Here is a 15,046-nt window from a genome sequence, read left to right as displayed (position 1 = left end):
CAAAGTTCCTGAAGTTTTGGAACATATTTTCTTTTAATTCTTCGTATAAAATGCAGAGTTGTGAAGTTGCTGCTGTAAAGTTGTTTTCTGCCAAATGTAACATCTCCTCCAACCTTGAGTTGGTGTTCTGTTGCCTCTTTTATCCCCTTGACTGTGGATCACATTTTTTGTTTCTTGTTTACTAATTTTTGATTGAATACTGTTTTCTTTCTAAGAATGTCAGTGTTAGTTCTGCAGGGCTGGTTGGTCACCTGGGGTTTATGTTTGGGTTTGTATTTGATTGTGTGCTGTGTGCTCAAGTGCTTAGCTGTGTCCGACTCTCTGTGACCCCATGGACTGTAGTCAACCAGACGACTCTGTTCATGGAATTCTCCAGGCAAGAACACTGGAGTGGTAAGAATATTGCTATTTCTTGCTTCAGGGGATCTTCTTGATCCAGGGATTGAACCCATGTCTCTTCTTGGCTCTTGTGATTATAAAGGCTCAGAAGTCCTCAACTCTGCAGTTGGCAAGATGGTGTAGTTCTAGTCAGAGTCTGAAGGCCTGAGACCCGTAAGCTGGTGATTTAAGTTCTAGTCAGAAGGCCAGCAGGCTCCAAATTTTAGAGCTGATGTTTCTGTTTGAGTCCAAAGGCAGGAAAAGCGTTGAAGTCTTAGCCCAGTGCAGTCGGACAGGAGCGCTCTCTTAGCTGTGGAAGGGCCTCTTTCTTCTCTTCTCACCCAACTGGAGGAGAACCACCCCTATTAGAGCAGTCAGTCTGCAGATTCAAATGTTAATCTTATCCAGAAACAGCCTTCCAGACACACCGAGAATAATGTTTGACCAATTACTTGTCTGGGCACCTCGGGGCTCAGTCACGTTAACACAGTAAATCTCTGTTAAAGAATTCTCCCCACTGTGACTCCAGTCTCTCCCTGCCTGCTCATTTCTGTTCTTCCCTCAGCCTCTTAGTCCCTCTGTGCTAAGTTTTGGGTAGACTCACCTGGCCCATGGATATTCTGCTCTTTTTGGCTCTCTCTGCAGACTTTTGGAGACCCCTTTCTGCATAGCTCTCCTCTCTCTGTTGCCCTGTCCCCCAAAGATTCAAGGTGCTTCAGCTGCTTGAAAGTCTAATCTTGACCTTCACATCTCCATAGGACCTCCTATTCTTTGCTTGGATTTTTGCTTCCCTCCACCATGTTGCAAAGTTGTTCCCAGAGAACCAGGGCAAGAAAAAAAAAAGTGAAGAGGTAGTTTTCTTTTAAAATTCTGTTTCTCTGATTCTATTTTATGGAACAGGCAGTTTTAAACAGTGCTGTGAACCTCTGGGTGAAGGTCAGGCCAGAGGGGTGGGCTCTGGAGTAACGGTACCCTGCTTCCCACCTGGTGTTGGAATCGGGGCCACCCAGGCCGACCCTGCGGGCCGCAGGCTCTGCGGGTGCAGTGACGGGGGCTGGCAGTCGACATAGCTCTTCCGTGACTCGGTGCCTGCCTTCTTGCCCTTGTTTGCCACTTGTCCTTCTGCAGCATTCTCCTTACTCTTGGCTTTAGTCCTGTCCTCTTTAACTACAGGGAGCAAGTCAGAGTCAGTTCACTCCACCCATGAGACTTGCTAAATTATGTGGAGACGTCTGGTCACTGATATTTTTGTCTTTCACACTCTGGGCTGAATGGCCTTCGTACTCCCAGATCCCTGTTCACCTGTTACTTTCTCAGAAGTTCTGAGTTTTCTCACCCTGTCTCTTACATGGCTCTAGAAATTGAAAGAATTGTGAACTTCAGAAGCCTTACGCATATAAAGACTACAAATCCTGGTCTCATCTGCCAGTTTCTTGGAAAAATTGTTTCTGATACCCCCTTCCTCAAATGGGTTCCTCTCATTGATCTCCTCTTGGCAGTCTGTCCTTTCCCTCAGAATCACTTTCTCTCATCATGTGAGCATGCATTGTAGTTAGGTGTTGGTGTGATTTTGCCTGTTCCCATGTTGGACTGTGAGCTCCCTGAGGGCAGTCACAGTGACGGTAACTCTCACCTATACATTTCCAGTTCTCAGCACACATTTGTTGAGGAAATGAATGATAAATTTGAAACTAATCATGTCTTGACATCATCTGATTTTTAGGATCTTATTTGTATGCAGGTATTTAAAATTACTTTTCATTTTTTTCAGTAGGCATAAATGATGGCACTTCTGTGTATGGTGGTCCCTCTTTTGACTTCTACCCAGCCACCATCTCTGTCCCATTGTCCTGAAGATAGCTACGGCTGCTGAATGCATTTAGTTATCTTTCTGGACATTGTCCTGTGTATTTTCATTTATATGAAAATAAAAATAAGTATGCTTATGTTGTGCAGATACATATTTGCCCATATTTCTATGTAGCAGTGGAGTTTGAATGCTCAACTAAAATGGTAAATATTATTTTGCTTTTATCATTGATTTGATAATCTGATTTTTTTGGTGTTGGTTTTACTTTCAAATCCTCTTAAGTAAGGCACATAACCTCTAGACCTGAGTTTCCACATCTACTAAAGGATTGATTTGGATTAAATGAAACTGAAGACCTCTTGCTTTCAGTCTGACACTAAATTCAGTGTTACTGTATAATTCATCTGTATTAGCTGCCACAAAAAATGTGTTACTCTTTGTAATGTGAAAAAGTAGGAAGATCAGACATCTGTTATGACTTGGGCAGCAAGAGGAAATTTTGGGGCAAGTTGTTAAAATGTTCAAATTTTTTTTCCCCCCTCCAAGAGTGGCTGGAGAATGTTAGCTGCTAAAACTAGTAGGGGGATCTATCTGTCTTGTGGACTTTGGCACTAGGAAGTTTGTGCTTCATTGATCTCACGGAGTTAGCCAATGACACCCTAAAGGGAATTTTACCCCAACTCCCTGAATTTCCATATCACAGCTATACATTTATTATCGCAAATGTCCCAGTGAAAAATTTATAGGAATCAGTTTATTTAGGTAAATCTTTGTTAGTGATTTATATAAAACATTTATGTAAAATAATTTCCCAAGCAGTTTTAACCTCTATCTTCTCTCCCCAAAGAGAAACAAAAGAATAAAAAAAGCAGATTTTGCTTAGTCATGGTATGTTTGTAAGTCTTGTCTTACAATATCACATCTTTAAATTTTTTTTAGTTAGCTTCTTTTTTGTCATTTATTTGATAGTTTAAAAAATTGTATTTCTGAACGTATTTCACACATCACTGATTTTATTAAAACTTTTTTTTAGTTATTAAAAACCTCAAACATACGTAAAAGTAGAGAATGTAATTAACACTCATGTCCTTGTCCTCTTGCTTCCATAGTCCTTATTTTGCCCACCTGGTTTACTAACATTTTCAGTATAAATAACACCACATTTAAAAATATTATCTTTAGAAAAGAGGTTTAGTGTTTCACAGGGAAGAAAAAAAAGACCCAAACAAGAAACAAAAACTATGTCCAAGCCTTTTCTGTTGATAGCCATTTATAGAGAATTGATAATTCTATAAAATATTTTTTAGCTCCTATATCATTCTCTCTATCAGAAATTCTCAATTTTGTGTCTTTCACATGGAAATGAGTTAGCCAAGTCATTTGTTTCATGATTAAATTGCAGATATGACTTCACTGTGCTTATTATCTTGTTTTAAATATTTAAAAATTTTTTAACTCATTTGTGTCAACAAAGCAACCCCAAAGCAGGTATTTGTGGCGATGTGGTTTGCTGATGATGACATTGTTTCTCTCCTCTCTTGGTGTGGGTGTCCAGAGTCTGCTGCAGTTGAGGAAGCTGGCCTCCTGGAGTGGGAGGTGAGCAGGGCTTTCCCCGGTTTCTGGGGCTAGGTGCCATCGTGCGCGTCAGTTGTTAGCTCCATTGAAGGCAGAGTTAGGGCCCTAGTCCCCGTGTCAGTACTGCTGTGTGGGCTTGAGGGGTGCTGGTGGGAGACTTTCTGCAGGAGAAGGCACTGGCCTTGGACTTAGGAAATGGTGTTGACAGGCAGGAAAGGAAGTAGTTTCAGCAGGAAAGTGATACTTGGGGGATGAGCTTTGCCCTTTGTGGCTCAAGTGGACGTTGAAGGAAAGCACATATATAAAAGGAGATAGGACTGGAAAGGTGGGGGTCCTCGTGACAGTATAAAACATGCCGGTGTACCAAAGGGAACACGTCGTGTGTGCTTACCGTGCCGCGTTTTAAATGGTGTGTGATCTTAACGGTGCGGTTTTATGGGATCATCCTCACTGTAAATGAGGATACTAGGCACCTGGGAGTTCAGAGCCTGACACGAGACCACCTAGGAAGCAGTGGCGCTAGGTGTCAGAGGGCATGCTGACTCTGGAGCCTGATGGCTTTGGGCCTTGGACACCAGGTTAAGCAATGCAGAGCGCTTCTGGGAGAGTCTCACTGTGGACAGTGACCAGAGTTTTAAAAGCTGGAGGGGACGTAAGGTTGTTCCATAGTTGTGGCCCATAGCTAGATTTCACGGTGACTTTTCTGTTAGGATGGAGGATGAATTTCTTGGACCATTTTTTTTCCTGATTATGAAAAGAAGATGCATATTTATAAAAGTTGTGATGTGCTAAAAAGTGTAAGGAAGAAAACTAAAAATAATCTGTTATTAGCCAAAGACATTCATTATTAATAATTTTATGTGTTTTCTTCCAGCGTTTCTTCTGTGCGTTTTCTTTTTTTTTTTTCCCTTTTACTTTCCTGAGACTGTGCTTTGATGAAGATTCTGAGTTCTTTCTGATAAGATATAATGCATGATTTTTTTCCCTCATGTTATATAATATTGTAAGAACTTAAAGGATTTACATGATATGTGAGTGTACATCTTTTCTGTTAGTGTTGAATATTTTTAGTATTTCTAGGTTTTTGTTGATAATGTGCTTTTGTATATAAATTTTGTATTTTTCATCATGAAATGTGTTTCTAAAAGTAGAGATTGAACATGAAGCAAAATAGGACTACAAGCAGAATGTGAATCAGTGCTCCATGAAGAAAACTATATGGGAACAATACTTTTGCGAAAGCTTGTGTTCACGTATATTATGTATATAATAGTATATAATTGATCTGCATGACTGAGTGAGATCCCTAAGGTTGAACATCCAGTCTAGTGCGGCCAGTGGAATTTGGAGTGTAGGTTGGGAAATGTTGACATTCACAAATCAGTCACATGTATTAGGATTGTGTTGATGCCCCATGTCAGTCATTTTTACCGAATTTCCATTGATCAAGAAAATTCTAGGTTGGGCCTTCCCTGGCAGAAGTGGTTAAGACTCCTTGCTTCCACTGCCCGGAGGCGTGGGTTCAGTCTCTAGTTGGGGACCTAGGATCCCACATTCCCTATGGTGCGACCAGAAAAAAGGAGGAAATTCTAGGTTAAGATTTAGCTAAGGTTTAAAATTCTAGGTATAAGATTTTGTTTCATTACAAAATAACACATTCATTTTAGAAACTTGAGAAAATAAGAACAATAGTTTCCTGCAGCTCTTCTTTCTGGAGATAACTGCTGTTTGCATTTTGTGTGTAACCTGTCAGTTCTTTTTTTTTCTGCACACAGTTACTCTTCTCTCCTTTTTAAAAATAAGTATATCTGCATACTACTTTATAACCCACTTTTTCTATACAAGGCAGTATTTTCCATGTTGTTTATTCTATTAATCCAGTGTGCTCATTGAACATCTATTAGGATATAATAGAAATTTGAGACTGAGATTCACCAAGCAGTAGATAGTAACGCTTGAGTAAGACTATAACATAAATAACTAACAAAATATAGTGGTCCATAGGTAAACAGAGGTTCAGAAGAGAAACTGGAGTGTCTTTAAGCTGGATGAGGGAGAAATGAGTTGGTGTTGAAGAGTGGCTAGGATTTAGGGAAAGATCAGGCATAGAAAGGGTGACTTTTAGTTAGGGGAAAAGATTGAGCATCAATGCAGATGGAGGGTGTCATTTTATGGAATGCCACGCTGAGCTCTTGAGTTCAGGTCAGTAAGATTTGACTAATGTTCCTAAGTCACAGATGCGTTAAATCCAGGTTGAAAGTCTGTGCTTCGGCGATGTTTGTGTACAGCAGCTAAATGGGTGATAAAATGTGATGAGGGGTAAGCTGTCCTTAAGTAAAATAGTTCCCAAATCCGGCCGTGCTCAAGAGTTTAAAAAAAAAAAAAGACCACCAGCGGTCCAGTGGCTAAGATTCCAGGCTCCCCATGCGGGGGGCTGGGCTTCGATCCCTGGTCAGGGAATTAGATTCCGCATGCCCCAGCTAAGAGTTCGCAGGCTGCAACTAAAGATCCTGAGTGCTGTAACTAAGACCCACTGCATCCAAGTAAATAAATATTAAAACAAAAACTAAACAAAACCCGGGCAGGTTCTTTAGTCCTTCTCCTTGCTTCCTGAATCAGGATCTTTGGGAGTGGAGTCTGCAGTCTGGTTCTGGGAACCTCCCCTAGTGTTACTGGCATACCATCTGGCCTAGGAGATGCTGAGTTTAGGAGGCATCTCTAATTGCGTGAAATAAGGACCTGGACCGGGGATGATACAGTAGGCATGGAGAAGAATGGAAAGGCATTAGGCATTTTGAAAATCTATAGGATTGAGCGAGATTGTTTAGAGTAGCTAAAGAATTCAGCAGTTTCTAGAATGGTTGTGGGGGGTGGGAAGAGATGGGAATGTGAGTTGTGTCAGGAAGGGGTTGGATGCCTTTTAGGCATAAAGAGTTGAGGTGGTAATGTGGCCCTGTAGCCAACATCCTGCAGCTCTGGACTAGATACTGAGTGAGCGGGTAGAGGAGCTAATGAAAAGTCTGGGCAAACCTTTGACATACTCCTTCTAAGAGGGAAGGATGTTTAGAAAAACCAGCGGAGGGGCCGGACAACGGAACTGGAGGCCAGCACCTGGCTTTGGGGCCAAAGTGACAGAGGCACCAGTTGGAGGACAGCTGGCACCTGAAACATAGGGCCACACATTGTAAGAATTTTTCAGGGGACAGCAGTTTCCTTTAAGTTCCCCAAGGTCTAGCACAGAAAATAAGTAAGACTAAACTCGTTTTACTACTCTTAGTAATAGGCTTGCTGGAAGAAAATGTAAACTGTTAATAATAGTGTGTGTTTTTGATTATTTCTGGACCTTGTTATTTTTCTGTATTTTTGAAATTCAAGGATAATTAAAAACTCAGTGGTTTATATAATTATATATAATTTATAAAAGTACATATAACCAAGTATATATATGAATGCACTTACATAAACTATTTATATGTAATGTATATTTTATAAATTAAATTATATGTGTATACACTCACATATATATGTAAATATTTTAGACCATGCTACTTAGAAAAGTCGGTGCTATCAGAAAGGAAAGAGCAAGCATAGTGGTTTTTATTGCATTTCTTAGAAGCTAGTTATGAGAAGGGATTGCAGGCTTTCAGGGATTGGGTGTTACTTTTCCTAAGGGTCTTCAGTCTGACAGATACGCTTTGTTTCTAAAATAAAATGCTTGCATGCGATCACTGCAGCTGTTCAGGTTAGGGAGGGAAATGTAAGGAGGAGCGACACTATGCACTGGGCCTCAACAGTGCCTGATTCTTAGAGCAGCACCTGAGGGGTCATGGGCACCCCGTTTCAATTCATCTTACGTCACCTCCGACTCTTTGCGGCCCCATGCGCTGTAGCCCACCAGGCTCCTCTGTCCATGGGGTTCTCCAGGCCAGAACACTGGAGTGGGTCGCCATGCCCTCCTCCCAGGGACCTTCCCGACTCAGGGAGGGAACCGGGCCTCCTGCAGTGCAGGCGAGGTCTGCACTGTGTGAGGCACCGGGGAGGCCCAGTCCTCTTGTGAGCGGGATCGAGCTGAGGAACAGAGTCTGAGTGCATGGTGTGCAGGCGATAGGAAGCAAGCACAGCCGCAGGAGAGAGAGAGAATTTATTTGTATCACTTTGCTTTTAATTCCTTTTTGCAAAGGGTTCCTGTGCCCAGTTTCAGCGTGTCTGTGTGTGTGTTTCATGGGGGAGGGACTTTTTCACACAAGCAATCCTCAGATGCCAGCAGGGTGTCCGAACATTCAGCCCAGTTCTCACACTGTCTGCCCAGGAGAATCAGACCTCACAGGTAAAGGGCTCAGTCCTGTGAGACCATCCACTTCCGACACCAAGACTGGCGATAGACTGGAGGTTTCTGGGACCAGTTCCCTAGGTTTTATTCATTTGCTGGGATGGTTCACAGAGCTCACTTTTTTGGGGTGGAGGGGGCTGCCCTGTGTGGCCGGTGGGATCTTCGTTTCCTAGCCAGGGATTGAACCTGAGCCCCGGCAGTGAAAGCACCAAGTTCTAACCACTAGACTGCCAGGGAATTTCCCAACAGGAGAATTTGCATGGATTGGATGTGGGGTACACAGTAGGAAAGAGGTCCCAGGTTATTAGGGTTTTAGTTTGGGAGACTGGGGTGTGGTGAACCCCATTGAACAAAACTGAGAACACAGGAGGGAGAAGTGGATTTTTTTTCCCTGTCCTACATGTTCTTTGCTCTTCTTTTTTGGTTGGAAGAGTAGGGTCAGGAGATCATAAACTCAGTTTAATGTGGGGTCTGAGATCGACAACTTTGGAGTCCGTTTGGCTGAATTTGAATCTCATCTCTAAAAGAGTCCTGTGTGGCTCTGTGCAACCTCACTTCTCTGGGCCTTAGTCTCTTCACTTGTGAAACCGGGTAATAGTGCTACTTAATTTATGTGATTATTTATGAGAACTAAGTGAATTAAAGGAAAATGCTTATGTGTCCATTAAATACAATATCTGTCATGTGCAGTAATAAGTGGGAAACGAAAATAACTGGGACATCAAGCTCAGTTCATAGGACTCTCAGAAACGTGGGCCTGAAACTTTGAAGGAGAGAGGTGGGCTGGGGGCAAGTTGCACTTTGGAAGTCTGCTTAATTCCACACGTAACTAAAATAGTACTTAATGTTCTCCTGTAGTGCAAGTTAGGTTCCTGAAAAGTTCTGTGGTCTGAATATTCAAGTTTGAGGAACTTGGAATATAAGAGAAAACACGTAGGTATGTTGATAGACTTGAAGGTTGTATAAATCTTGTGAACATAATTGTTTGCACACTCACTAAAAGAGACAAAAACTTCCCTGGTGGCTCAGACGGTTAAGTGTCTGCCTACAATGCGGGAGACCCAGGTTCGATCCCTGGGTAGGGAAGATCCCCTGGAGAAGGAAATGGCAACCCACTCCAGTATTCTGGCCTGGAGAATCCCATGGATGGAGGAGCCTAGTGGGCTACAGTCTATGGGGTAGCAAAGAGTCGGACACGACTGAGTGACTTCACTTTCACTTTCAAAAGAGACAAAAGATGGCAAGCAAAATACAGTATCGGTGAAAGTGTCAGTCCCTCAGGTGTCTGACTCTTTGCGGCCCCACAGACTGTAACCTCTGTCCGTGCAATTCTCCAGGCGAGAAAATTGGAGTGGGTAGTATTCCCTTCACCAGGGGATCTTCCCAACCCAGGGATCAAAGCCGCATCTCCCACATTGCAGTCAGATTCTTTACCATCTGAAGCACCAGGAAGGCCACAGTATCAGTGGTAGTTTATATGTTTTGAATTAGTGGCAGGGTACAAGTACTTTTTTTTGGTCATAGCCTACTCCTATGAGGCTTCCCTCATAGCTCAGTCAGTAAAGAATCTGCCTGCAGTGCAGGAGACCTGGGTTCGATTCCTGGGTTGGGAAGGTCCCCTGGAGAAGGAAATGGCAACCCACTCCAGTATTCTTGCCTGGAGAATCCCATGGACAGAGGAGCCTGGTGGGCTACAGTCCATGGGGTTGCGAGTCGGACATAACTTAGCGACTACACCACCACCACTAGAAACTTCTCAGTCTCTGCTCTCCAGTCTTAAAAAAGATACTTGTCAATGCATTCTGCGTTGTTACAGATAATATGCCTATGAGTTATTTCCCTCCTGTTTTCCTGTGCTTATTGCTGTAGCCAAATATACAGTGCCTAATTTTGTCTCAGTTTAGCCCAGATGTTGTCCTGGAGAGGCCAGGTAACTTGGTGCTTGAGGTAGCCACAATTGGGGCATTATTTATTTAATCCACTCAGATCTTATTTCTTGAACCTTCTCTCCAATGCTTACTCAGAGTTGTGTTCTTTATTTTCAGTTTCATGAGAAATCACATCCTTCTCTCTCCTTAAACCCCATGTATCAACTGCTCCCGCTTCTAACATGTCAATGGAGTCATATGATCCAAGACCCAGGTGTATCGTCCTTCATGTTCTTTTATCTTGCCTGAGGCTTTAGTGCAAAAATGACTTACCTACTCTTGGTTTTTACACTCTTCTCAACTTGTCTTCAGTTTTTGTTTTTTTAAAGGAATATATGGCAATCTGTTACATGTTATAATCAGAATTCCTCTGCTAGTCTGACTTTTCAGGAAAGTTACTTTTTCATTCTCCTAAACTGAAATATTTTTTACAAATTAATTTACTACTTATGAATTTTATTCGTGTTTGGCATGGTTGAGTCGGAAGAGTAAATGGTGAGACTTAAAATCAGGCTTAGTCACTTAGATTCTTGCAGGTTTGTAATTTTCTTATAACCATTTCAGTGATCCCTAGTGAGAGGATCTTGCAGTGGCAGAAAGAAGTGAACTTTGGTGTGGGACCAGAGTTCTCACACTGTGACCTTAGGCCAGGCTGCTTGATCTGTCTGACCCCTGGTATCCCCGCTGGTGAAGTAAGAGGGCCTGCTTTCAGGTGTGTCTCAGCTGCGTGGTTGGGGTATAGTGAAGGTCCTCTTCTCTGCAGTTTTACTCATAATTTTGATTTGAAATCTTGTGCTTTTTGCGTTTCAGTTTTTTTTTTTTTTTCTTTTTTTAAGACTGTGGGTATTTCCTCGGAATTCTAGAGGAAGTCATAAATATTCTTGATTTTTAGGATTTCTCTTGAAATCCCCAGTTAGTGAAAAGGTTTTTTTTTCCTCCCCCCCGTATCCCATTGGATCGTCTTTTTGGGAATTAGGGTGATAGATTGTTTTTCTTGTGTGTTAGGTATGACTCCTTTGGCTATTTTAATTCTTGAAAGTCTACTTCTGAAATTATTATCTGAAATAAAGACATTTTCTTCTATGACTTCCTTACTCTATTAGTGTAAATGAGCAGAAATTTATAAGGAAAGCGGGTCACAGTGTATAATTTGAATATAACCGCATTGTAATTTGTTCCATGGAATAAAATTTTAGGTCTTTCAACAGGAACGCCTACCCACTCCAGTATTCTGGCCTGGAGAATTCCATGGACTGTATAGTCCATGGGGTCGCAAAGAGTCAGACATGACTGAGCCACTCAGCACACACACACACAACTTTGTTTTCATTTTTGTAGCTTATTTTTTTGTGTGTGTGTCTTATTCTTAGTAGACATCTTCTGTATTATCTGAATTGTCCTTTTAAGCCTCTTGCATTTTATTTTTTCCTGCGGGTTAAATTTTTAAAATCGCTAATATGAGAATATATAACACATAAAATTAAAAGATAATAAGCAACAGCTGTGTACTTCCACCCAGCTTAAGAAATAAGATAGTTCCTACCAGTACTTTTGAAGCTTGTATCAGCTTGTATGTACTGATTTTTTTTTTGGCCCGCTGTTTGTAATACTTCCCTACTACTATAGTTATTTTGAAACTAGATATAATTTTTAGTTTTCCATCAGTATAAAACTTTGTGTCTTTAGAAAATACATCAATGACTGCCATTTAGTTCATTAAATGAAAGAAAGTGAAAGTCACTCAGTCGTGTCCGACTCTTTGTGACCCCATAGACTATACAGTCCATGGAATTCTCCAGGCCAGAATACTGGAGTAGGTAGCCTTTCCCTTTTCCAGAGGATCTTCCCAACCCAGGTCTCCTGCATTACAGGCAGATTCTTTTACCAGCTGAGCCACAAGGAAAGCCCTTAGTTCATTAACTCTTGAGTTAATCTGGGTTTGCCATATCACGCTGATGCATTCATTTCAATCACAGTTTTGCCACTCTAGTTTTTTTTTTTTTTTTTTTTTTTTTTAGATTTGTAGTGATTTTATAAATCTCAGCACAGTAGTACTTTCAGTTAGGTGTCTTCATATCCTTCCACCCTCCCTTTCCTCCCCTCCCCTCTCGTCTCCCTGACTTCTTTTGAGAAAGAAAGAACAGACACCAAGAGACCAAGTCTATACTTCCCTGAGCATACCATGCACCAGAACTCAAGCTTGCTGAAATTGTTAGCCCTCCCTGCACATGTGCTGTAAGTTAATTTTATGCAGTGATTTTCAGACAACTAGAAAAATGGTTTGTAAGTTTAGCTTCAAAAACCACTTAAGCTCAGTTCCTAGATTGTTCATAGACTATTATATTGCCTTTGGCAAAATGTGAGCTAAAACATACTGTAAAAGATTTTGAGGATTATGGGAGGTTTTTGTGGTAAGGATAGTACATGTTTTTCATTAGCATCTAATTTTGCTCCATAATTTGTGAATGGTTCCATTTGTGGGGGAAAAGATAAAAAATTCGTTGTAGGGTTTTTTTTTTTTCCCAGAAAAAAATTAAAATATGACTGGATTTTTAAGCTTCTTTAGAAAGAAAATTTTATCTGTAGTTTGCAAAGTCCATTTGGTGTTTGCTGTAATGTAGTTACTGTCAGTAAAAACTCATATCTGATACAGACCATTGTTTTTTTGAAAAGTGACAAGACTGAAGGATACATTGGAATAATCACTAGAATCTTTGTTTAGTAATCCAGTGTCAAGACTTGAGAAGTTTATCGTTACTCAGTATATGATGGTTTAGTTGCAGCATACTTCAGCAGCCAATTTCCTAACTTGTAGAGATGGTTTGTCCTTTGCTAAAGGCTGTTTTTCAAATGAGTAGCGATTAAATGGTTGATTTTTTTTCCCCCCCTAAAAGATGTCAGTTTTAGGGTAAGACCATTTTGATAAACAGAGGCAGATGCATTATCCGTTATGCCATTGGCCCACTCATCTTTTCCTGTTGAAGCTGTTGAAGTTGGCAGGGTGTAGATAGCATTGTGATATTTTGCAGGTGAAGAATATAATGTTGAGAGCCTGAAGGATTTGAAAATGTGTAGTTCACAGCTAGAGATTTTAGATTTCACATTTTCTTTTACTGTAGTTTATGCTGAAATTATAAAGACTTGTATTATTTTTTTTAAGACTGGCCATTTATGAGGGAAAAAATAAGAACACTATGTTTTTGAAGTAAAAATCTTCGATCTTGATTCATATATTATTTTTGCAAGTAAAACTTTTGATGCGCTGCTTGAATGTTCATCTGTTTGTCCGTATCCTCCTTTCCTCCCAAGTTGGGTACCAGTTGGTCTCATGCTTAGGTTTTTACTTGACACCATAGCAGCATCTAAACTGGAAAAGTGGTTGTTCAGGAATGGAATCTGGAATCGAGGAATGGTTTCAGAGACAGGTGGTTCCTAATTTACAAGTAATTCATACACATAAACTGCTGTCTCTGAGCCGCTCTTCTGTGTTTTGAGCTTTTGAAGTACCCCAGGGGCTCGAAAGTAGGATGAGAAATAAGTGAAAAGCAGAAATATTTGGGGGCAGTAAATACAAACTCAAGTCCATATTATGACCCACTTGACTAAAATTTTTCCTCACACTGTCTCAGTATTTTTTAATGTTATTTTGCAATACTATTAGAATCCTACCCATTAGGGGTTTATTTGGTCTATTTAGCTAGTTGTTGAAAACTGCAGATGTTAAAGTGAATTATTTCAGCCCAGTTGATTTCTTCTGGTCACATACCTGAAGTGAACTCCATTGAGGCAATAGGAACTTTGGGGTGGTAATTTAGGAACATACTGGTACTCAGGGGAAAGGGTTATTAATATTAGCAGGATGATTGGAGTGTTGCAATGTAAATTTAGGGAATTGCAAGCATCAAGAGTTGAGAGAGTGCTAACAAAGGAAAACAACCTACTTTAGAATTTTTCCAAATAAAGAGAGGATCTAGAATTGGTTAAGTTTCTGTGTTGCTTCTGCAGAGTCCCCAGTGCCCATGACTGGTGTAATATCTTTTTGTCTCAATAGATGGATGTCTTTTGGCTAGCCTGGGAACTTGGCCAACATAAGCAACGTTGTTTCATTTGGAATAATACTGAATTCCACAGTATCAGTTTGAAAACTAGATTTTTAGACCAAACTCATTTGTTGGTTTTCAGCCTGTGCTTGTCTTTGTCTTGCCTGTTATTGTGTGCTCTTAGTTGACAGCACTGAGCCGGTGCTTTTGCTTTCCCACTAGTCGTGGGATTTGCTGGCCAATCATGAAATAGCAGCGGAAGTAATAAATAGGAATTTAAAGTCAAAGAATCACAGTAAGTAGGGAGGCCACTCAGAGAGCAAAAGAGAGTCTGTGGGCTTAGGGGAGCAGTTGTGAGCAGTGTCTCAATTTACCTGTAACATTGGAAGATTGACATCTGATTGTTCTTATAAAGCAACTTTCTTTACCTGTGATAGTAAGCCACGGTGAAAAGTGAATTCACATTCAAAGTGATTTGTGATTTGATGTAGATTATAAAATGTAGATATTTTTCTTCTAATAAATTACATAGACTAGTGGAGCATTGACAGTTTATTTCATACCTAGAAATGTGTGATTTTTTTTGCTGGTAATAGTCAGATTTTAAAACTTATTCTCCCTGGCAGTTACTTTATATTTTATATATAATTAGTTTTTGTTAATGAAAATTATTTTCAAGTAAGCTTAAATAAATGTTAGCAAATAAATTTGCAGTCATTTTATCTCTGTTTTGGGGGGTGTATTTACATTAGATGTTCCTCAATTAGGGGTAATTGTCTTGCATCCTTATCTCTTATCATAATCTGTTTTTCTTCACACAGTGTTGTAGTTTTGCTGCTGGACTCTTCCCTCCCTCCCCCCACCCCATCAGGATGATATGAGACTTGAAAGAAGACGATGCATACAGGTGACTCAAGTTTTGAAATACAGTAAAACTATGGGCTGTCTGAGAGAATGTGGGAACTGGTGATATATTTTGAATGGG

General features: G+C 40.6%; 1 protein-coding gene and 1 non-coding gene across 6 annotated transcripts in view; both read left to right on the top strand.

Moving 5' to 3' along the window:
- DYRK1A (dual specificity tyrosine phosphorylation regulated kinase 1A) overlaps positions 1-15,046 on the top strand; it is a 142,154-nt gene that overhangs the window by 33,873 nt on the left and 93,235 nt on the right. For 2 of the 5 annotated variants that reach the window (XM_061167323.1, XM_061167322.1), the window contains one exon: positions 14,883-14,968. The exons of the other annotated variants lie outside the window; for them this stretch is intronic. In XM_061167323.1, coding sequence (XP_061023306.1) covers positions 14,959-14,968 — 10 coding nt within the window. In that variant the 5' untranslated portion in view covers positions 14,883-14,958. The remainder of the gene's footprint in view (positions 1-14,882; positions 14,969-15,046) is intronic. 5 annotated transcript variants of the gene reach the window in all.
- Positions 9,108-9,179, top strand: TRNAC-ACA (transfer RNA cysteine (anticodon ACA)). The gene has a single exon. It is a non-coding gene; the product is annotated as a tRNA-Cys (tRNA).

The sequence above is a fragment of the Dama dama genome, chromosome 19 (assembly GCF_033118175.1).
Source record: "Dama dama isolate Ldn47 chromosome 19, ASM3311817v1, whole genome shotgun sequence".
NCBI lineage: Eukaryota > Metazoa > Chordata > Mammalia > Artiodactyla > Cervidae > Dama > Dama dama.
The sequence above is the reverse complement of the archived record's forward strand: the minus strand, read 5'-3'. Positions and strand labels throughout refer to the sequence as shown.